The sequence below is a fragment of the Pholis gunnellus genome (assembly GCF_910591455.1).
Source record: "Pholis gunnellus genome assembly, chromosome: 4".
NCBI classification, from domain to species: domain Eukaryota; kingdom Metazoa; phylum Chordata; class Actinopteri; order Perciformes; family Pholidae; genus Pholis; species Pholis gunnellus.
Window position 1 is genome coordinate 12,211,772 of NC_136530.1, and position 24,837 is coordinate 12,236,608.

Below are 24,837 nucleotides of genomic sequence, written 5' to 3' on the forward strand. Positions count from 1 at the left end.
GTAGCTGTCGTTACTGTAATTTCATGTTTAAAAAAAAAAATTGTGGTTTACACGTCATTTGTTGAATAAAGTAGGTTTTTGCAGAATTAAAATTTTTCACAATCGTCTCTTGCCAGTTTCTCTAAGAAATAAGTAATGTTTATACGATCCAGTTGCTTTCCGCTGATACAGTAAAGTGTCATACTTTACGACATTTGCCTCTACTTTCCTGGCTGCATTTCCCAACTGTTTGGTTGCTAGGTGTTTTAGCGTCATATCTGTGTACGGTTGCTAGCTAATGGCTAGCTGACTAATATTGTAAGTGAAGCCCATAAGCCTTGTCGAAAATGGATTGTAAAAGATTTAGTCGCGGGCGAACACATTGAAAGGGACAATAGCCTATATTCACGAATGTGTGAAAAGGGTGAGAATTATGTTATGTTTGCTCTTAGCGTCAGATAACGTTAACTGATTAGCTTCTCTGCTAGTAACGTAGCTTAACTAGCTTGCCACATTTTGCAAACGTTGATGTTGTCGTTGAAGTTGACTTAGTGAGCTAACATTAAATGAAATGGCTTTGTAATTTACGTGTTTTGGGTGCTACACTCATATGACTATTTAATAGTGCCATGTATTGTCCTGTGCTCAAAGGCTCTGCAGAGCGCTTGATGGAAGTACATGCGTTCTTTAATGAGTGCAGACGTCTTTGCTGTCAGTAGGTGTTTTCAAGGTTTTGGTCACTCACATGAGTTCCAGGGAGGCAGCCAAGATGGGGGACATCTTGGCAACAGAAGCCGACCTTCTTGGGATGATCAAGGAGGTAACAAATTACGATTTTGAGAATGCACACAGAGCAATATAAGAAACTGAATCAGCCAAAACAGTAATTATATTATGTAAATATTCTGAAAATGCCCCCTCAATATATTGATATAAATACATACAAGATTACCCCAGGACAAGCTGTTGCTCTTGATAGGCACAACACATGTTAACTACTTTAGGCCACTGTCTCTATATTTCATTACTTTCAACTGTAGTGTTTATTTGGAAAATAATAAAATATGCATAGAACAGGGTCGTCCCCCCCCCCCCCCCCGTCCCCCCACCCCTACCCCCCTTTGGATGAAATAAAACAGTACTTAATTCTGCACTGGTTACGATGGAATTAATGCCACTTGTGCTTGTTTCTGTCTTTTGCAGTACCTTAAGTTTGAGGAATTTGAAGAGACTGTGAACAGCTTTGACAAGGAGTGCAAAAACAAAGGCAAGCTCGTCTCAAAGCCTCAAGGAAATACTAGAGACTCAAAGACGCGTGGCATTCAGGTAAATTCCACAGTTATTTTAATCTGCTGTTGCTTCAAGTTTGTTGATCATTTATGGAGGTGGCAACTGTCCATTTTTTATTTGTGTCATGTATCAGTTATCATGGTGCGATATGTATATAAAATGACCATTAAAAAGTAGCATATTGTTCTTGCTGATGTAATTTTCCCCAACACTTTCTTCTCTAACTCTGACTTTTCTAGAAAGACCTTCTCAGCTCTTTTGATGATGGAGATCACAAAGTGTTCTTTGAACTGTGGACAGAGAATATTCCCTCTGAGATAAAAGACACAGACACCGAGGCCCAGAGCCTGGAGTTTTACCTTCACATCCACTTCACTATCTACCCACTGAGGAGGCACCCTGGTAGACACGTATGTAGATCCTTTTTTTTATTTTTTTGTCTATAACAAGAGCATTACTTAGTTTAGATTATCTTCAAACTAAATCAAACTATAACACGACCTTACAGCTGAATATCAACATGTGCTCTTTATCAAAATGTCCACTAAGCTGTGCTACAGGCTTGTTCTCAGTGGACTATCAATGATGTTTCTAACTTCTATAAGATGCCATGTCACTGTGTAGGTCTTTGCAGGAAATGAGGACATGTTTTAGATAATGTTAACATTGACCTTTTGTAATTGAAATCAGTTCATTTGAAAACCTGAATCTTTCTCCAGGACCAAGCTGAGTTTGAGGAGAGGATTTCCCACTTCAAGCAGTACCTGGAGACTCGGGGAGCAGCGCTGAGCCAGACCTCAGAGTTCCTGCCTTACTATGCCTTGCCCTTTGTTCCCAACCCTACCATCCACCCCTCCTTCAAAGATCTTTTCCAGGTGCACAGCAAATTATGGAACATTACTTACCTCGTTGGTTGTCAACTAGTAATTACATATGCAACATTATTACTCAGTGCCGGCTTCATTATAATCATGACGCAATTTACGAAGTCCTTACCACAACCAAAAATAATATTAAACAAGAGAATGAACATAACCATATCTTCTCCCATCCTACACTCTTTATATGTAGAATTCCTGGATACCACAGTTGAAGGATAAGCTGGAGCCGTTTCTGTCAGTGACCCTGAAGCCGTCCAACACCCCAAGGCTGCTGAATTTATATGTATCCTCTGTTGTGACTCGCTCACATGTCATTGCTGTCATTATAAAAAAAAAATACAACAAGATCTAGAGGGGAACATCTTCACACAGGCCAAATACAGAGTGGTTGTCATTCCCTCTTCTGGCTGAACTGCATATTTCCATCTCAGATAAAATCCTCTCTGTAACTAAATAATTAATCAACATTCAGACTGACCTGGTTGGTTCATATGCTGCCAAGAAATGCTGTCTGATTTGCATTTATGAATGGCTGTGTTTGAGTATGGCAGAGCCTAACCTGACACTAACTCACCCTCACTCCTTCAAAATAGAAGGGCAAGTGAATGATAACAAGAATTGTTGCTTTTACTGGAAAGCCGATGGGTCGACTTTCCTCCTTACGCATGAAAATAAACTCCTATCCCTACTGGCCAACGATCAAAGCATACAGATTAATAATGCGACTATCATCTCAAGAGCTGACCAAAGAAAATCTGTCTTTTTGTACGTAATTAAAAAATAAGGGAGCGAGATTATCTAACATGTATAATCTTTTTTTATATTTAAACACTTCACCAGGCAGCAATTTTGACAGCTGAGACGACATACTCACAAATGAGAAGTCACTGTGAGTAGAGTGCACACACACACATGACTAGTGTGTGAACGTAAACTTTACATGCTTACGTGCATGTAAATGTACTTAATGGGCCCTATGTTTGCCCACGCTAGGGTGTTGGCCCATTAAAACAAACTAGAGTTGATGCTATATTGAATCTTATTTATTTTAGCTAAATCTTAAATAAATCTTTTTTTTTATGACAAATCTGCCTGCGTCAAACAGGACGTAGGACATATTGTGTGCTTGTTTTATGTCCAGTCAAAGTTAAGCTAGACATTGTGTCTTATGTATCTTTGGATAAGGAAACAAATGCAGTAGAGATGTTTGACGTGTGTTCAATTGAGTGCCAGTGCATAGTCTTTAACAGGAAGCATGCAGAAGGAGGGAGGAAGGAGCACTAAAGGTAAATATCCCTCTCAAGTCATCTACCTTTTGCAGTGTATTGCAATTTATTCAATCTGTCCTTTTATTATATTCTATCTGTCATGTGATAACACGGAGACCAACAGCACACTGCCAATACAACAACTTGTGTGGTGTCTTTCAATGATTTCTTGAGTAGGTGCTGTCATTTTTGGCATTTCCCATTCCGTGAAATCTTAAGACCACACCTGCTTATTGCTTGGTGGACAAATATTGCAGATAAAGGTTTAAAAACTCTATCTCAAGCCAAAAATATAACTGATGAAGGCATATTATTTGAGGTTGAATGTTCACTTAAAGATGGAACCAACATCTGAAGTGTTGACTGGCTGACAAAATGTGAAAAGATGATTAGCATCCATCCATTCATTTTTTAAATTTAAATTCTCAGATGACACATTTAACATTTAATTTTGACCTTAATTTACACAGAGAATGTCACTCATGATATGAATTTTGCATATTTGTTTGTGTTTACATTCTGCAACTTCCTCCTGTGTGTGTTTGTGTGTGTGTGTGTGTGTTTGCGTGACTGCACAGAGGCCATGCAGCAGTTACACTTCCAACTAGTTGAATCGGACCGGCGCATCACTAGCTACGTGCGGAAGTTCAACAAGATGCAGGCAGACTATCACAACCTGATTGGCATCACTGCTGAGCTGGTGGACTCATTGGAGGCCACCGTCAGTGGAAAAATGGTAAGTCAGCTTGACTGTGGGGCACGAGCTACACACGGAAAGACACCAACACACATGCGCACATGTGGTGCACACACAAACACTGGACAGACCTACAAAAAGGGTTTAATCAGGCTGTTCACGGTTGTATATGCAAACACTTACGATAACAAAAATAGTCCTAATATGCACAAGTATGCTCCTAGCTACTAGAAGCTGCTGTTAAACTGGGAGCCAGAAATGGGAACCCTGCCCTCCCTCTACCCACAAACGGTATCTTAAAGCTCAAGGGGCCTGCTGTGTTTTTGCAGATCTCCCCTGAGTACCTGCAGAGTGTGTGTGTTCGCCTGTTCAGCAGCCAGATGAGGCAGAGTGTGGTGCAGAGCGCTGACTTCACCAGACCTGGCACTGTGAGTGAGAGCACACAGACACCTCTCTTCTCCCTCTTTCTCCTTCACACTCTCACTGGAAGGACAGCAACAACAACACAAGGCCTACACTAAACACTGGCAGAGGAAAGTGCTCTCAGGGCCTTACGTCACAAAGTTTATCAAGCACTTTTGAGATGTAGCTTTTGATGAAAGGGGTTGGAATGGATACTATACACATGGTTGATTGCATGCCAAAGTTAGAGTAATATTAAAAGCAAACAGCAAATAGTAAAATATCATTTTCATATCATGGTTTGATAGCTGTTGCAGTGTAACTCTATCAGACAGATAATCAAAAAACTGTCCACACTTAAACCGCGACAATCCCGCTGACTGTCAGTGGCCTTCATTGTGGTGTTGAGCTACGGTTTGTGAAATCTTGTTTCTTTCTGTGTTGAACTGAACAACTTCTTTCTGTGTGTTTGTGTTTTTTTCCGTGTGTTATGCTTTTGTCCACAAAGGGATATTACTCTATGAGTCCCTATGATGATGGCTATGTAAGTTTCATATGTTTTCATCTTTACTTCCTGTCATCGCTCAGGTCCCCACTTCTCATCTTGCTTATGCCTCGCCGTGTCTCTTCTTTTTCCTCCTCCTCCTCCTCTCCTTCTCCTTGTGTCTGCCTCCCCTTCCTTTACTTGTATACAGTTCTTGGCCTGCCTTTGCACACAGTGTATAATCCCTGTTATTTTCCTTTGGTTCCTATTAGATTATTCTAGTTTTAAGTCATATTAGGTCTCGTTTGTTGTAAGATTTACTTCTTTTGTCAGGTCACTGACCGAGCGTACCTCATCTTTGAATTTATTTAGTTCTTCCTCTCAACTCTCCCTATTGGATTTCTGTCTTCTTTTTTTAAAGGTAAATGTGGTCAGTTTCAGTTTTGTCCCCACATCATTTGTTAATAGTAATAATAATAATTTGAAATAGATTTTCAAACAGTTTAGACCGACATAGTGACTGGACGAGAATGTCCAACACAAGGCGCTTTGCTGTAAACGCTCAGGTTTGTTAAACAGTTTGCAGCGAGACGACCAGAACGCGTAATGTAATTGTGATGGTTCTTAACGTAATCAATAGTAAGCACACACATGATCAAATAAATTAAATAATGATACTTATTTAGATAACTTCCATGGAATGTCAGGTCAAGCCTTTAACTGCTGATAGTCCTTCATTTTCCCTCACATGAGCAAGCAACTGTTCCGTTTATTGCCACATAACACCATAATTGACCATAATTATGAGACTCTTAATGTGCTCATAATATTGTGAGGGCTTTCACAGATCTTTTTTTTTGCTACTCCGCTATGGTTTATCTTGCTGCCAGGGGAAAGAAAGGCAGCAGAGCAGTCTACTTGGACAGTTAACATCAACAATAGATGGCCTTCAGCTGTCCCCACAGTCATAAAAGAGTTAATGGTGAGAAGACGTGCTAAAGAGGAGAAGAGAGTAACGGCATCGCTAGCATTGTCAGAGAATTCGGGTCAAGCTTTTTCTTTGTGTAGATGATTAGCTGAAATATGAGCATACAAGTAGGTGGCCTGGAGAAATGACTTGATATAGTTTTACCACCTGCCTCTATAGATCATTTTGTTTGACGCCACTGTTTCTACATTCAACATAGGTGTGTGGCTGTCTTGTTAATAGACAGCAATGGATAATATTTTTTTCATCGATATACATCTCTTAATCTGGCCCCCTAGGGTCCAGACACTCCGGTGTTGAATGTCTCAGGGAAACATGTCCCCCTTCAGCATTCTTCAGGTCGACTGAAATTTCTACAGAGAAAGGAATTTGAGAAGGAACCCAAGTAGCAATGTTCTCCTCCACTTACGTATTTCCCGCTGCACACCAAAACAGAAATGTGGCCAGACCCCCTGATGCATCACAGATCACCTGACCTAACACTGCTAACATAGGCCTAACCACCCAGGCTTCACATTAGATTTCAGGGCTCAAAATCCCCATCCAATAGTAAAAAACACTTCTTCCTAACACCCTCACCACAATGATATCTCACTCTGTTCAGTAGTCTCCATTTCCTTTTCTGTAGAACAACAACACATAGGCCTACAGTACAAGTACACGGAGGTGCAACACATGGGATGGCTGTTTCACACTAACTTGGCCTCTCTGGTACTTTTTAATTGCTGAATTATCTTTTCCCAGTTGACACTAACTGCATGGGCGATGGTGCCAAACATCACACCTGTATGTTTGGGGATTCAGCATGTACCACAAGCATGATGTATGCATGTCCAAAAAGAACCCCACTAATGACTTATTTAGACTGTAGCTGACTCGAATGTTTTAGAAGGATAACACTGGGTGAGTAGGGGGACCAGATAGTACGGGTGATAAGACAGATGAACAGCCGCATGGATTAGTGTTTTCCACACTTTAAAGTAAGAATGTGATGAATTCTAAAATATGCTCTGCTCCTCTGTGTCTTCTTTCCTCAATGTTGCTCCCACTCATAGGCCTCCTCAATGCTACGAGCATCCATTGCGCCGCAGTAAGTCTTACATTTGATTTAAATTTGTTTAGTTTGAAAAGTGCCATGTTAAAAAAACATGGCTGACTCGTCTTTATTGTTAACATCCAGGAAATCCAAGGAGGTGCCAATGCTGCCGTCACTGGACTATGAGAAGCTGAAGAAAGACCTGGTCGACGGCTCAGACAGACTCAAGGCCCTGCTGCTTCAGGCGCTGCGCTGGGTAAGTATTCATATTCTTATTTACATTATTTTACAGAAAGGCTAGTGTTCTGTACTGTACAGTGTATGTTTTTAAGTTAAATGTAGCAACTTTAACATTTTCCATGTGTTGCCACATGTTTCATTCTTTGTTAACCCAGCAAACGCTTCCTGTTTTAACAAACAGAATGCTTTTCACACAAAGCCGTAGTGTTTTTGTTTCACCTTACAGCAGCTAATGAGCTCCAATCATATTCACTTTGCATGTTTACTCCTTTGAGTCTTCATTGATGGGTCTGTTTCTCACGTTATTTCAGAGACTGACTCGCTCACTCCCCGGGGAACAAAGAGACACAGTACTTCAGGCCTTTATCAGTAACGATCTGATGGAGCGCTACAGCACAAAACAGGTGAGATTATTGGACTACATGATTAAACACTGTAAAGCAATTACTGTGTTAGACGTCTCTACTGATGTGAACTGAAATGACAGTGATCTTGTTTTTCCAACCTATATTTCATGCAACCATCAGAGCCAAAGGAAAACATAACTTCTTGTCCATTGGCCTCACGACCTAATTAATCCCCAGGCTCTAATTTCGGGAGGCCCTGAGTTGGAGACTTGGCACCCTTGCTGGGTGCACACAGATTTGTTTCTCACTTGCCATTGACTTATAATTGAATTGGGTGAAGAGCATAGACGGTATAGACAAACTGGTCATTTCAGATGTCAACTGGATGCTTCTGGGATATTTGTTTTTTATAAACGTTATGTTACTCCTTTTAACTTTTGCATTCCCTGTAGGTAGCAAGGACAAGCTCTTTCCATTACCATTTTATTTCAGTAAAACCCTTTAAAATGATCGTCAACAGATGTCCGACGTGAGCACTGAAATAATCAATATACAGATAACTAATTGCTTTGACAACAGTTTCCCTCCATTTTTTAAAATTGTGAGTACTAACAATGTCTTGATGAACCCAGGATGGATAGGACAAATTGATTGGACGTCTATGCTATTTATAGAGTAACTCTTCATCAATGTCTTGAGAATTAATCAAATGTTGCACCCGATTTCCCACAATATTATCTATGTATGTCATTTGATTTTAATCTGACTGAACACATGCCATGCTCCCAGCCCCTGTTCTCTTGAGACATTTCCTCTTTTTATTCAACAAAAGGCCAGAGCGGGAAACACCAGATTTTATTTCTCTTCACATTTCTTTTCGCCATGTTGAAGACAGCCCCTTTACAGAGGAGTAAGCGATCCTCATCTCACGCCTGAGCTCTTTGTTTATGTACTCACCACGGTGCTCCAAGCCACCCATAAATGACACTTGAGTCATTTACTCAGAGCCACAATAACAGTGGAAGGGTGTCAATTCCTTGTAATCAAATAACATGCATGACTGTTCTTTGTTTGACGATGGCCAAAAGCATTAATTAGGCAAGTTTTCCCAGTACACTGGTCAGGTTTCGGCTCAGCGGCGATACGAATATCAATGCCCCATTCGGTTTGATCGGACCAGTTCCATGAACTTCCATGAAGCTGTGTGGGTCAACTCTTATGCCATGCTAACTTTAGGACATTATTATTATTGTTTACCTTTTATTCAACCAGATAAGTCAATTGACAACCAGTTCAGGTTTGCAATGATGACCTGGCTAAAAAGGCAGGAACAGTGGATACAAGACAAAATAAAACATTAGATACATCTCAAACAGTCTCGTACAAAAATGACAACATCACAATATGTACAATATATAAAAGAACAGTGTTGCTGGAGAAGATTACATCACCAGAGTCTAAGATAAGAAGGACTGTCATTTTAACCAGGGTGTGCTTTTGCAGAGTGGCTAAAGGATGCTTCGTTACGAACAAAAACAGGACTGATTGCTCTTTTAAAAATCTTGAAATCTCAGCAGCTGTTGAGATAACATTATCTGCCACACTTGTTAGGCCTGCTCATAAGCTTATAATTACTGATTTTACCTGGCAGCAGTAGATATAATTCTAAACTATCCCACATTTTGTGTTTTCATAGAAAACGTTGCTTCATTTAATGAGATCGAAGAACGAGATGGTCCGCCAATACATGGCTCGTCTCATCAATGCATTCGCTTCCCTGGCAGAGGGTAAGTGCTGAAGCATCATTATTTCTTTGCAACATGAGTCATTGTCTGACTGGATGCATTTGGAGACATAGATTCACGGAAGACCTCACTGGCTTTTACAATAACTTTGAGTTTGAAACCGCTAATGATCCCCTGTAGCAGCAACTGTTGTAAACAGACGCTGTTGTATATTTATGCTGACACAAATTACTTTTATTGTGTAGGAAGTGGTTGTGGTTTGATTATTTTCTTTAAGAGATTGGGTAGTTAACAGTCAGTCTGAATAACAAGGAAAAGTGGTTCAAATACCTCTTTGGCAGCCTGAAGTTTTCGGGACTTGAATACTCAGAAAACATGCAATGTGACACCAGTAGATTGTTAAGATGGTAGAAATATATTTGCATCATGTTTACCCATCATTGCTGAGTCCAGTCAGCTCTGCTTTTGTTGAGATAATTCTATTGTACTGTGTTCCTCATTCACAGTTACACCTGAAATGAAATGTGATATTTGGGGCTTTTGGGGCTTTTCATTGCTGAAGCCGCTACATGTAACTTAGATAAAACTGGTGTATTTCTATGTGGTCCAGCGAGGCTTTTAAAGAAGACAATTTCTTGCCTTTTGATCTTAATTTCATGTTGTGTAAATGCTTACAGGTCGGGTTTACCTCTCCCAAATCCCCATTCTTCTGAAACTTCTGACAGAGGCACTCAGGACGGAGGACAAAGACTCCCTGACGAGAGAGAATGTGCTAGTTGCCCTGCAGAAGCTCAGCCTCAGGTAAAAAAAACAAATGCCATGTTTGTAAACACGATCACACATCACACAATTTTCAAAAATGGGGATTTCAACTTGTAAGATGGCCTAGAATCATAATAAATGTACACTATGTGCAAGGAGTGGTGTGCCCCGGTAGCTTACTTGGTAGAGTGGGCACCCATGTGCTTACCGCAGTGGCCTGGGTGAATTCGACCTGCGGCCCAACACAAATATTTCAGTTCAAGTTGCATTTAATCCTTAATTTATCATCATTTCTTGGTAGGAGGAGCCAACAGACTGCCATGATAGCAGCCGATCTGATTGGCTGGCTGGTGGATGAGCTGCAGGACTCGGACTGCCTGAGTGACTACACCCTGGAGTATTCTGCTGCTCTGCTCATGAACCTGTGTCTGCGAACAAAAGGTAAAGGCAAGGCACAGGTAGATACAGAACAGAGACACAGTTGAATAATTAGATAATGCCCCAACCCTTTTGAGATCCGGCTGGATATTTTGCTTATACATTCAATTAGATCATGTCCAAAATACTAGACAGTATGTCCGTTTTTAGACTAAATCATTTAATAGCATTTTTCAAAATTCATCAAATTTACTGTATGTAAGATGATTTTGCTTTGTTCCCCGCGTTTTTGTCCCTGATGAAGGCAATAAGGGGTGTTGTGCAACTAGTTTTATTTTGTATATCTAGCTGGCCTTGCGATACAGTGTCTAGGGTTTCTTTAAGGTCAATGTTATCTCTTTCAAAGCCACATAGATTATCTGTCGAACTTTGTTCCTGTTGGATTAATTTATTATGGCCAGAGGACCGGATATTATTTTTTGCTTCTGCATTCAATACAACATTTGAGCTTTTACAGCTTCTTCGGAACACAGTGCTTATCGGTTCGCCCTCTCACATCATCTCTAGTGTGTATCTTTGTTCATGTTACTCCCCTTTAATACACATACAACAAAGATACTCTCCCTCTTTCTCAGTACGTCCTTCTATTTGGTCTCAGTTGCCCGGGGGCCTGCTTTTCATAGAGGGCCCCAGTGCAATACTGTCCTGCATTTGATTTATCAGTGGAGTTATTATCTTACACACAGAAAGATAGCAAAGGGAAAAAAGGATCGGGTTGGAGGGAATCATTAATTTATTAATCTGAATGAAATTTCATCCTATCTTTAAACAAACAAAAAAGTCACATTGTGTGTGTGTGTGTGTGTGTGTGTGTGTGTGTGTGTGTGTGTGTGTGTGTGTGTGTGTGTGTGTGTGTGTGTGTGTGTGTGTGTGTGTGTGTGTGTGTGTGTGTGTGTGTGTGTTGGATGGCTGTCTTTGTACAGGAAAAAGGAAGTGTGCAGAGAACGCCAGGCATGTGCTAAAGGTTCTAACTGACGTCCTTGGACATGAGAACCACGAGGTGATACACACATCCGTCAACACTTGCACACAGATATTAAATACACAATACATGTAATATATGAACACACTCATAGAGGCTGAAAAACATGGACGCAGCATACATAGTATATTAAATCAAGCTATCATGTCCAGAACGCGACACCACAACAGAGAGTTAGCTAGTTTGCGGCGCTAAACTTAAATCTAAACGCCAAAGTGGACAACTCACAGCACTTCATTAGTTAACAGAATTCACAATAACACATGAATACAGCTTCACCACTAGTTAATCTGTTGAAATACCACTGTAACCCAAGCAGGCACACCCAGGATGCCATAAAACTATGTTCATGATGCCTTCCAGAGTGTTTTACTGTCTTAATAGAAATGAGCAATGACTTCAGGTAAGTCTATAAAACATAAACAACACTAGCTTCTTTCAACGTCATGAAAAGGCTTTGGACAATAACTCAATTATTATTATTATACATGACATACTGTGAGTCTATAAAGATATACTTGTATTTGGATCCACGGAATAAGCATCCTTTCCTCTTTTTAGTCACATTTCCTTACTGCTGCGGGTTCAAACAGGCTGTTACCATTTGTCCTGAGATCATTAAGACAGAGTCTGTGTGTGTGTGTATGTGTTTGTGTGTGTGTCTGTGTCTGTGTCCCTTTGCTCACTCAGATTCGACCATATGTGAATGGAGCCCTGTACAGTATCCTGTGTATTCCCTCTGTGCGACAGGAAGCCAAAGAGATGGTGAGATAGCAGAAATGTCTTCACCTGCTTGGAGGAAACAGACCCAGTTTGTTTTTTTTTGCTCTGCAGTTGTCTCCTTATGACACCACACAACCAGTGTTTGGAGGGGAAACGACAGGTGTTCACAGTCATATGACACAGAGTGTGGATGGGCTGGAGAGTGTGGATGTAGCTGAGCCCGTCCTGTCCAACAAATGTCATTTTTGATGGTCATTATCAACACAATTACAATACGTTATAATGAACAAAATAAATGGCACTTAAGCCAATTGTCTCTACGGTGTGTACTGCCTTTCAGCATTCAGTCACTGATTTTGAATCTAAAGCTAACTAGAAAAGTAGCTCTTGTGTTTGTCTTTCAGGTGTATAGTTCTGTTGTACGTTGGTGTGACGTGTGTTTCCCTCACTTGTGTGCAGAGTGTGGAGGAGATTCTCCGTTGCTACAGCAAAGAGGAGAACTCAGACCTCAACAGACAGATTGAGTTCATCATTAAACAGCTAAACTCAGGTTAGTGAAGTAAAATGTACTGTTACAATTGATGTATTCTTTCCTATGAATGTGTATGCATACCGTATGTACTAACTGTATATGTACATTGAAGAAAAAAATAATGTAATTATTGGAAGGGACATTGTGTTCATTTGGAGTTTGGGGCATCTGGTGTTACTGGCAGTAGACATGCACTGGTTGACACATCCAATGTAGGAAGTGCTTTACATAACAGGTAATTGAACAGCTACATGTAAATGTAAAGTCTAGTGGCTTTTGTCAGTGTTTTATAATGTGTTTATAGCAGTTACCTGTTTTTTGAGATACTTGATGTGTTTCTTAAGTCAAAATCCCTAGTTTTTATATTTGATCATTTACACTATATAAGCCTTCGGAAAGTATTTTCCAAAATGATGCGAAGACTCCTGCTGCTGAATGTTTTTTTTGGAAGATTGACTGACTTGTTTAATCCTTATGTTCTGGCTGTGTTCCACCCAGCTGATGAAGAGGGGCCAGAGTCAGATGATGAAGAAGATGAGGACGACAATAATGTAAGTCCTGCCCTCAACCCGTTACACAAGTTATTGCTTTACACCTTCATATTATATACCTATCTTCGCATTATTCAACCTTTATTTTAACTCAGAAGTACTCATTTACAATATAGCCAATTAAAAATAAAAACCAATCCTAATCATGAAGAAACACAGAATTAGAAACCTAGATGATGACTTCTCAAAGAGTAGAAATACTAAAGCCGTAAGAATAACTAAAGCAATTAAAATGTAAAGCAAAAAGCTCAACTAAAACAAGAACAGCTGGAAGAGAAATAGGATGAAATTAAAAATGTAAATTGCCCCAAAGATAAAAGTGAGGTAAGCTTTAGATTGTTCAGCATGTTATACCATGTTGCATTAGATTAATTAACAACTTTAGGACTATATCAAGAAAACAGATTAAAAGAACAAAAATTAGGAATGGTTGAAAAAATGAGGGTCAGAGGAAGCGTGACCAGAAATGAACACTTAATATTTGGCACCTTTCCCAAAGCTGTAGATGACAATCTCGGGTTGACACAGATATTGGGTGTTGGGTGGGGGGTTGTGGGAAAGTGGGTTATCAAGATAAGGTATGTGGTAGTAAGTGGAAGTGGCTGGAGTCTCCTAAGTGTGTGTGTATAATGTGTGCAGTATGTGTGTGTCCCTATTCCCCCCGTGGTCGCACAAGAATTCCTTGAGTGCGAGTGTCCTTGTTCCACTGCCTGTGAACTCAGATGTGGTGTTTTGTAGCTGCTATCCATTTACCGTGGCCATAAGGGGGAACTGATATATATGCCCGCAACAAGTGCAGACTACACTGGTCTCTTGTTGGCACCGTGTAACTTGGTGCCAAACATTGTGTTTAATCTAGTTCGTAGACTCAAATCAGTGTTATTGTGAAAAAGTAAATAGTGACAGCAATCCACATACCTCAGAATCTTCTATATAATCTGTTTGTAGTGGGAGAAAACATCAACATCAGCTCTGTGGTCATTTCATTATATGATTGGATACTGCCACTGCATACTCCAGTAGTCTTTTGTGACCATCATGTGTCAGATTTTGCTTAAACACACCTTTTACGTTCACCACAAATGATGTCATTTTTATCTGATTTACTATCATTGTCTTGTGCAGGAAGATCTAATGGAGACAGACCTTGATCTAGAGGAAGTTCTCCAACCACAGCCCAGGGAACTGTCTGGAGAGAGTCTGCTCACTACCGAGTACCTGGGAGTAAGAACAAAATACATACACTTAGTACACTCCTCACCATGCAACGGTTAAATAAACACGTTTCTTTAGAAGACACATAAACCGTTCAGAATAAGGCGGACGAGCCACCTACACATAAGCAAATATTGAGTTTTGGTGCTAGTGTTTGTAATAACCCTGTGTATATTTAATGCTAAATGGCGAGAGGAAGGACACAAGCAAGACAGAAGCTGTTCCAATGATTAGTGTCTGAACATCTAAAAACACAGACAGACTACTATTTGGAAGAGATTGACGTCGTCACCATCGTGCTGCATTTACACTGAATTATTAACTAACCACTGTGTCACCTCATAAAACTTCTGTTTAACACGATTTGAATTCAAAGCCTCTAGATGTGAATCATACACCAAATCGAATGGCTCTGAATCACCCTGTGTCATACCAGTTACTCGTTATGGTAACCGCTCTTCACATGCCAACACCATTTCACAGGTTTAACAATGATCTCAAGATTTCTATTCATTCCGGGTTCAGTGTCTGCATGACATCATGACTTGCTGTTTAGAGATGGCAACAGGTACACAAAATGAACACAGATATATAACCTTTATATACATTATCTTGTGTTTGTGTTGTGTAGATTATGACCAACATGGCAAAAGTGAAGAGGAAGTCAACCCCTCTGTCACAACCAAGCGTTGATGAACCCCTACAACGGCCAGTCACCCCAAGTTCTCATCGTAATTTCAACGCAGTGTAAGTTACACACACACACACACACACACACACAGACAATATCAGACCGTCTAAAATGCAGTTCCATCTTGCTCTCATGCTAATTCATGGTGCCTGTGTGTGTCAGGTGGGCTGCAAGGGTGCAAGATAAGGTTTCGTTTCTTGCTCGACTCACAGCAAGTTATTGATGTGCTGGTTTTATTACAAACTAGAACCAACAGTATTGCTAACCTTGAATTATACAGCATGTTTAGATATGAAGCTGTACAGCCATGAACAGGTAGCACCAATGAAGGTGAGGAAAACCATTAAGATAAAGGTTTTAAGATGTGAGATAAAGACAATGATACAAACTACTAATATGATGCAATACCTGAGCTTTATTGTCTGTGTCATGTGTAGGGATTATCGATCCGACGGCCAGGGGGATGAAGGTAACAGGCACAGGCAATTCCCCCTTAGCAGACAGAAGAGCGAGGAAGGAAGCCTGCCTCCTTCTCGATACAACTCCCGACCTCCTACACGCTCCGGCAGTCGCCCCAGCACTGCTGACTCCCTACGCCACAGTATCGGTGGGTGGATGATGTCATTTACCAATACATTTATACAATTGATAGCGGTGGAATGCTGTGACTGTTGGTTATCAGATGTTTGCACTCAGATTGCTCATACTTAATACACTTTGTGTGTTCTGGAAATCAGCTGCATATTTTCTGGACAATTTGATTTCACCTGCTGCTCTTAATTTGGTTGCTGCTGATTTATTTGGTGGGATGCCCAGTGTCCACTAGGCAAGGAAGCACTTGCTATTTCCTCATAAAGCTTAAGGGGATAAAGACCAAATGGCTAAAGACCTATTTAGATTTTCTATATTAACTAACGTCAGCGTGGCGTCAGGTTGTGCTCACTGTTACGTTGTTTTATCTAAGCTCTGATTTATAATAATATGTCCGTCCTCTCAGACTCGGAGTGCGGCCGGTTGTCCCAGGAGTCCGAGTTGGACGGGCCATTCGAAGGGCGAGCCAGAAAAGGGTGTTCTCAGGAGGAACACAATGGACAATCTGCCAGGTAAACCCACCCACACATGTCATATGCATTAGAAGCAGTGCATTTCAGTTCAATGAACAGTTTGTGCTCTGGCTACCTCTTTATGACACAACGTAGGATATAAAATAGATCTATGGAAGTGCTCCAGCCACACTTATGTTTCAACAGGCTTGAAGAAGGTGGATGATCATTTATGGTACCCTGGCCTTATATACTGTCCCTCTTAAGAGGGGCCTGTTGTATTTGCACATTTTCAGTTCAACGGAAGCGAGTGGGCAAACCTATTGACGGTTAGAGTGCGAGGTCTGTATGAAATCAATCCAAGCAATTCCTAAGTGGCGCCATATTTTCTCTCTCTCTCTCTCTCTGTTACAGAGTGTCATCTGCTCAGTTAGAATCATTGAATTCAGTCAGGGTGAGCTGTGGGTTATGAAAATAACAGAATCAAATGGATTTAAGATAAATACAACATAGGAAACACGTTTATTTGTAAGGGAAAAGTTAAAAGAATAACAAACCTCTGTGTGTGACTTCAAAAGAAGCATGAGAATAGAAAGAACACAACAATAACACAATAAAACCAATAAAAAGTCTTCGGCGTGTGTGTGCGCATTTAGTCAGTTGTTTGGTAGCAACTACCATAAAAGAGAGCCACAGTAGGACTGTGACGGAATGACGCAAACTAATACAAACAGTGGGAGTCAGCTGAGGTTCCTGTGAAACCCTGAGATGTGTGTTTGTGTGTCTGTGTGTGTTTGTGTGTCTGTGGAGAGAGTGTTGTTCTGCACCGATCTGTGACTCAGCACCGCCAAGCTGGTCCGTGAGTCTGTGACATGCGTTTAAACGAGCAGTTCCCACAAAGAGACCCATTCAATCAAACCTCCCCACTTTCTCCTCTCCTTTAAATCCCAGAGGAACTTGACTCCCGAATTCCGCCCAAGAGTAAAGACTCCCAGGAAACCGCTTCAGTTACCCCCCCCCCCCCAAACTGTAAAACACCTTTACAATACAGACTTCAGTAGCCTCATTTCACCCCAGTTTTGGAAGCAAGACTTTTAGACTGAGAAGAGATGTCACGACACAGTCATTGATGTTTCGGTGAATAGAATCTTGGCAACACGGCAATTTGGCAATTTTATTTTTTTTTTCCGGGAAAAGCTCTGCTTCAAACTTATTCAAGGTAACTCCTCGGGGGGGCAGCCAGGCCTTTTTCCATTCAGACTTCAGAGTTAGAGACTGACACCCCCGTTGCTAACTTGCTGACCACAGTGGGTGTGAATGGCAGCGATCCCTTCGAATGGGCACCGCCTGTATTTCATCACCCATTCGCACGAACACACTCTGAGGGGAGGCGAGAGAGAGATCTGACGCATCAAAAACAAGATGACCAAGGGTCATAACACAACTTTGTGGCCATTTATGCAAAATGTATGCAAAATTCAATTCCCTGCTCTACAGGGCTGAGCATGCTGGTTTTTAAGAGATCTCCACTGGTGTTCATAGAGCGACGGTTACTGTTTGTAACATTCAGCTATAAAAGATGATACCAGGGAGGTTGGAACCAACGTGACTGACAAGAATGAGCTGACTGAAATCCATCCATCTATTATGGAAACACATTTCTCCACAGGATGTAGGTCATTCGGCTCCTATCTGATAAGGACATTAGCAGACATGATTACAAAGTCCCCTCGTTGTAGTTTCAGTAACACAATGGGGCCTTTTTCCAAAAGACAACAATTTTATAACCCGATATAAAGTAGCTGCCAAATATTGGGTCATTTGCATAAAAGGATGCAACTATGAAGTGTAAATACATCCTTGTGTTACTTCAGAGCAGTTGAACAAAGCGTGGCAATGGAGGAATGAAGATGCGTTCATGCAGCCCTGACAAAGCACTGAATCTGAATTTGAAAGTTTTTTAACTAGTGACATTACAAAGGCAAGTGCAGAAAACATGCAGGTGCACTTAACTTAAAAACATACATCGTGAAAAGAAGACACAGTGGACTCATGACTATGAGATTTGTTTTGTACATTCAGAAATATTTAGCCTGATCCTTAAGGATAGAGACACCCTGCCTCTAATTGACTTATGATATTGAATCCCAAGCATAATATAGAGTTGCAATGTATGCATATATTTATGAAGTCTGTACAGTATGGATAACCCTACTGATAGCTGTCCATACTGGGTATCTTGGGAGTATCGATCAACCAGTCTGGCACAATATCGCCATAAGTGGAGGCTATCGACTGAAACTAGTGAAATGGACGCTATCGAGTGTCAAGGGCAAGAGGCTTGTGCAAGGTGGACGTTGTACCCAGGAATGCCGTGATCTCAATGCTATGAAACCTTCCGTGAAATGAGATCTGTTCGTGGCAGTAGTGTCACACGGCTACTGAGCAGCTCAATAGATAAAAGGATAACCTCTCTGAATAATCCTTTTAACCGTAAGCAAGTGAGAAATAGCTGTAGTCGCTGAAATGAAAAGAGAAATAATGTCTGTAAAATAATTGAATCAGTAAAGGACAGTTTTTGTCATTTCTCAGAAGGCTGTCTTGCTTAATCTAGCCTTAATATTGTAAAGAATAGGTTGTGTTTTATTTTGACTATCTTTCATTAAGATGTCTGTTTCCACAATATATTTTCTTGTTGTTTATGACCTAGTACTGTGCAAAGCAAAACTGATGATTTATTTCTTCTTTGTCATCATTAGCGATTATGTCCCTGCAGTTACAAGCCACCCCGAGATTCCCCGTACACCCGACGCAGCAGACAGCCAGAGCGTCGGTGATCACCGGGCTCGAGGCCCCGCTCTGGCACCCCAGTTTTACAAATCGGAGCCTCAGCAGAGCAGCCGGCCAGGCTCCGCCAGCTCCGCGGGAGGAAGGGGGAAACAAAGTGGAAGTAAGCACATGCCCGCCAGCCGGTGTTGGCAAAAATGTTGGCTCTGGTTGGTTGCCTTGTCTAAACTACCAACACTTTGAAAGATAACCAGCAATGACTTTGAGGTCCAGCGCTTTTCAGAAAATCAAGTTGGCTTAGAAACACTCAATCGGAATTCAAGATGAAAGAAGAAGTGAACATAACATAACCTTTCTGCAACTGTTTATGTCAGTCTCTCTTTAATTTGTCCACCAACAGTAAGTGTAGTTAATATGGATGAAATATTGCATTACAAAATATGCTTCAGTTATCTTCCACGGTCGCAATTGAACTCGGACTCTGTCGGTCTCACCAATTTAACAGCCGAGAAATCGTTAATTTTTCTGCTCCTTTCAAACTGAATAAAAGCGGAATTACAATAATATGCAACAAGACAAAAGTGGAACTTACTGTAAGATGACAAGTCATATTTCCAGTTTCCGTGAAGCTCACAACTTGAGTTACACGTCGTGTTTCAACTAGAATTCTGGAACAAAATCTGCCATTACTCAAAGCTATTGCATAACTGTGTTTCCAGTGTTTTGCCAGTGATGACATGCAATCATCAGTTGGCAGTTATCAAACAAGTAGTCTAGAGCTCACATATTCATTCACAATTTGTGTTCACAGTTGCCTTGCCTTAGCTCTGAGATGTTTGACTTCTCAGCAAGCTTTGAGCATTGCGTTTAAATTGTCTACAGCCCTCCTTGTCCTTTTGACTTTCTCCTTTGCAATCCTACAAAAGAGTATTATTATGTTGCTTTCTTTCTTTTTTAAATAATAACAAAAGATCAGCAAAGATGGCCCGGGGCCATACAACAGCTCTCACAAGAACAAGGCCGGTCGAATTGCCTTTTAGATGGAGGAGTGGACAGAACATCCAAAAAAGGATAAAACTATAGACGTTGGATCTTATTATTCATCTGAAGCAAGAGTTACAGCATGAACATATTTGTTTTGTTGGCAGTACATATATGACTGTTGCAAGAAATCAAAGTATGGCATTCATTTTTTCAGCCCATATGTATTTGTTGTTATCTCCGCATCTTAAACTTCAAACTTGAGTCACTGCAGTGAAGAGGACACTGACCCGCTGCTCTGGTGCTCTTAGTTGGGTGATAACATCTCCCCCATGCTCTCATGCATCTTAACTGCATTTGATGAGCGAGTACCTCCGGCTCTTACGCCGGGTGCCCTTACCATGCGGCCTGTAATAGGGCCTAATGGTTTGTCCAAGCCCCCACATCCTCCTGTGTGTGTGTGTTGTACTTATGAGGTCTGGCAAGTGTCAGACATCTATCCACTCATAAGGAAGTCACTTAATCGTAGCTCCACTTAAAGGGCAATAAGCAGGCGCACATGACAGGGCAAACAAAATAAGTACACTTTTACTGTGAGCATCTTTAGCTTTTATTGATATGTTTCCTGCTATTTTCTTTTTTTTTTTTCTTCTTGAGACACTATCTTTTCAATTTATTTGTACTTGAATGCAGTTTCTGCTGACTGTCAGAAGTTATTATGCCTAATGTTCTCTGTTTGGTGGAGCCTGGCTGCAGAGAGACCCACCACATGCTGAGACAGGAACCCCTTTAGGCCCACTTTTGGTAAACGCAGCCGTTGTGACTGACAGAGACGCGCCTTCGGCTGAAGAAAGATAGGGGAGGCGTTTTCATAGCTGACCACCCACTCAGCCAGCGCAAACAAGGAGAGGAGCTGCCTCGCCGTAAAAGAGAAGACGGAGAGGAAAAACAGCATTATCCTACCCAAGTCATGTTGCCAAGGCTGACTTCACGTGATGACAGTTCCTTGTTATGTTGCCGTGCAGCGAGAGAAAGTGTAGGAAGCGCCGCACTATCTCTTTGGACTGTCACTCTGGGCCTGAGTGAAAAAATGTGATGAGGAAATCAGGTTTTCTTTTCTCACAAGTAGGAAGGAAAGAATATAAGAGAACCAAAATCTTGGATTTTAAGTTGTATCAAGATGATAACAAATCTTAACCTTTATTTTTCTTGTGTAAAGTTGAATGAGGACACGTTACCGTGTTTACCCCCCCCCCCGACCAGGTACACAATGTTAGCTCTGTCAGCACTGTTGCCGTTGTTTCCACAGTTCATACTCTTAGCACTGTTAGCTGCTAGCCATGTTGAGCGCTGAGTGAAGGGCAACCCCTCAACCATAGTTTTGCTCAGAGTTCCTTATAGAACTTCTTTAAAACATGTCGGGAGGGAATTTTTCTTATTTTCTTTTCATTGATAAGTTCAAATCTGACTGTCCTTTACCATCTCCTCATCTCAAACCCCACATCCCTCCCTCCTTCCCTCCTTCCCTCCCTATTCTCTTTCCTCCATCAGGCAGCCAGTCAAAGAGGAGGTGAAGAGGGAGTTGTCACCATGGAATAGCACTATCTCCCCGGGAGCATCGGGCTTCCTGTAACATCATCCCCCGAGGTTGTGATCAGGGTCAGGGCAACAGGGATGGCCGAGGATCAGCAGCAGCAGGAGTAGGGGCTTAAACAATGCGAAGCATTGTGGCTCTCCGTTTTTTTTTCTTCCCCCCTTTTGGCTTCAGCACAGACTTCTGTAACGTGATATAGACAATAACCACAACCCCCAGCCGTCCAACCCTGTGTCACTTGTAGTCTTAGTTGGCCCTGAATTTCTCCACTCTCTCATCAAGGTGATAGTTGGCCCACCTAAATATGTGCAACATCCTCCAGCCATGAAAAAAAAAATCGCCTGCAACAAGATGCAGGTGATCTAACTCGAAAGTATAGCTCTGACTCGGGGCAGTTCAAGGGAAAAGGTTTCCGGTTTTCTGACGTAAGCACATTGCATTTCTTTTTTTATAAATCCTCAATATCTGTGTTTAAGTCTGAATACAAGCTGACGTGTTCAGACTTAAACACACATGGTTTTACCTGGTTTTTAACTCCACATGAACCAGGCATGAATGGTTTAGGATACGTGACAGAACTAGGCATAGAGATACAATGTATAATAATTATTCTGTGAATATCACACAGTGTATTTCATTTGAAATGAGGCATGGCAAGGACTCCTCATCTTGATTCTACAAATCTGTCATTCTGATTTTCACCACGTACTGTATTTATTCATTTTTGACTGGTTGAAAATATCCATCCACATGAATAAATCATTTTACCGGCTTTACTTCATATATTACACATTGTCTCATATCAGAGTAGCTGCTCTTGTTTAACTTATGCTTCAGGAACTGTTTACAGAAAGACACAGGCCTTGACATGAGTAGTCAGGCTAGTGCTAGTTTATATATATGTGTATATATATATATATATATTTAGAAGTGTTTATGGCTATTAACATACACCACCATCTATACATCTGACAAAAATAACTTGAAATTGTGTGAACGTCTTAAATCCAGCATTGTTTGCATTGTACATTTGCACTGTTTTCCAGGTGTGGTGATGTACAGTATATTTATGTGTACTGCTGCATTTTTGTTGTAATCCATTTTGATACTGTTCAAGTGGTTTTAAATAAATGTGCGACGTGTCACCTGTTTTCTGGTCTTGGAATCTATAACCCATTAGCCGCTTTATTGAATTTCTCAATTTGATGATGCAGTTTAAGCTCTGGTTGGCTACTACTGCCAAGATCTGCAGCACAGTCTTGAATCATAAAACACTTCCAGCCAGCAGTTGGCATATTGTGCCCACACAGTGTTGTGTGCTCGTCTTTGTGTTGCACTCTGCAAAGGTAAAAAAAAAAAAAACTTGTGTTCAACTCATCAAGATGTCACACAGCAGGAAGATTTCTGCTCTCGTATCGTGTTGTAAACTGAAAGCTATGTCACACTCGCCAACTCAGCTGATAGCTCTGCCCTCACAAATGTTCTGTGGACATGCTGAAGTTTTCAATTAAAGTCTCCATGAATAATTGCATTAGCATTCAAGACTCTTACTCTAAGATCTGTTGCTTGCGGTCAGTTTACACCAGCATTCTCTTACTTAACCCATCGGCTGCTTTGACAGAAAGGTTTAGTTTCTCATGGGGCAACGGAGAGTTCATAGAGGATATGGACAGCAAAGATCCTTCACCGGTGACAAGGCTGGAAAAGTAATCGTATAAATTCAAACCGTTCAAGGTTTTGTAAACTGTTGGATCTGTGTAAAGCATAAAATCAAACTTGCTGTTCATTCTCAGCACACAAATGCTATGTAGTTAAAGACTTGTGTGGAATGATTAAGAATAATGATCGATGGTGACGTGACATTGCTGGCAGCAACTTTCCCTCTCTGCTTTCAGGTATGCAATCACTGATAAAAAGGAAAGGAAGGAATGAGAAAGGTGTGTAAAAAAGCAAAAAATGGAATAGAATAGAGTTCATCCGTGTTTCACGCTCTTTCAAAAAAGATCTTCTAGACGCTGTCTTCTGTTCATCACACTAGCATTGACAAAATGCACTCCAAAAGACCCCTGCTACTTGTCACAACCGGACTTAATTTAGTGATCCTGTTGTTTAGAGGGAAAGCCATCTTCTGCCCTCCTCTCTCAAAACAGGCAGTGAAAGTGTGTGTGTGTGTGTGTGTGTGTGTGTGTGTGTGTGTGCGTGCGTGCGAGCGAGCAAATGTGCGTGCGACCGAGTGAGTGAAAGGGTGGTTTGCAAAGTAGACACATTTTTACACAGTCCAAAACAACGAATCAGTCAATTCCCTCTTTGTCCACGTCTTGGCAAGGTATAACTCAACACATTGACTGTTGCCCTCCTGGTGTTCCCCCAGGTGACCAAGTGACTGATTACGAGTCAACCTTCCCCCCTATGGGTGACATCAGTGCTGACCCTCAAAAAAAAAAACAGGATACGCACAGGTGCAAATAATTAAATTAATGATAGACAAATTCCACTGAGCTGCAGGCTCCTGGTATTGTGCATGCTGAATCCCTGTCACACTGTCATGACTTACTGCGACACTTGAATGGCTTAATGTTAAACCGTTAATGTCATTAGTAACACCTGTGCTTTTCCTGTTATGACAAGTCCAAATGTCTGCTGTGTAAAAAGACCGTCTTCAAACAGATGCCCTACTAAAAGACATACTGTATATCACGAGTAACTACAAGTTAAGTTCCTGTGATTAAGATGTTAACACCCATTCAGTGACTTTACTTAATAACACACAGATATATGTAAAGGCTGCGGGATTGATGTATCGCTTGTCTTTCTAACTTTCACGTGTGGACCCCTGAGGCATGACATGTTCAGCGATTAATACTGTGGACGTTGCCGGTGAGCAGCAGCACAATGCGAGGAAACAGGCCGCACATGAGGAGTGACGCACTTGTAGCCAGGTGGCCGTGTAACCCTGAGCTCCAGCCACGCCGCTGCTGTCCAGCTGTAACGGCGACAGAGAGGAAGCTGCTGCAATCTATCAAAACAAAATGTGGATAATGACTCGGGATGGGGCTTACAGATATGGAAAATCATCAAACAGTTTACGATGGCTTTTATAAGATGAAGATATTTCCAGCGAGTGCAGGGAAACACAGTTCAACCCCATGGCGGATCTGATATACCATTTCAGCTTCAAAAG

The 24,837-nt window shown here is 41.2% G+C and overlaps 1 protein-coding gene across 1 annotated transcript; it reads left to right on the forward strand.

Annotated features, from left to right (window-relative positions):
- The first annotated feature begins 285 nt into the window (after nt 1-285).
- armc9 (armadillo repeat containing 9) lies at nt 286-22,733 on the forward strand. The gene is made up of 26 exons (XM_079157291.1): nt 286-403; nt 699-799; nt 1,183-1,305; nt 1,509-1,679; nt 1,989-2,144; nt 2,341-2,433; nt 3,412-3,436; nt 3,997-4,154; nt 4,445-4,543; nt 5,026-5,061; nt 7,045-7,079; nt 7,170-7,281; nt 7,577-7,669; nt 9,309-9,399; nt 10,035-10,158; nt 10,421-10,560; nt 11,481-11,557; nt 12,230-12,304; nt 12,722-12,812; nt 13,293-13,345; nt 14,471-14,569; nt 15,192-15,307; nt 15,689-15,858; nt 16,249-16,354; nt 19,054-19,244; nt 21,614-22,733. Exons 1-26 carry the CDS (start codon nt 391-393, stop codon nt 21,634-21,636), a joined length of 2,571 nt encoding a protein of 856 aa, XP_079013417.1. The 5' UTR covers nt 286-390; the 3' UTR covers nt 21,637-22,733.
- Nucleotides 22,734-24,837: the final 2,104 nt, after the last annotated feature.

Excerpts from the sequence above, each read along its gene's own strand:
- armc9 (XM_079157291.1), top strand. Across the intron at positions 10,561-11,480 it reads CCTGTGTCTGCGAACAAAAG|GAAAAAGGAAGTGTGCAGAG; the intron begins GTAAAGGCAAGG and ends GTCTTTGTACAG. Across the intron at positions 19,245-21,613 it reads AAGGGGGAAACAAAGTGGAA|GCAGCCAGTCAAAGAGGAGG; the intron begins GTAAGCACATGC and ends TTCCTCCATCAG.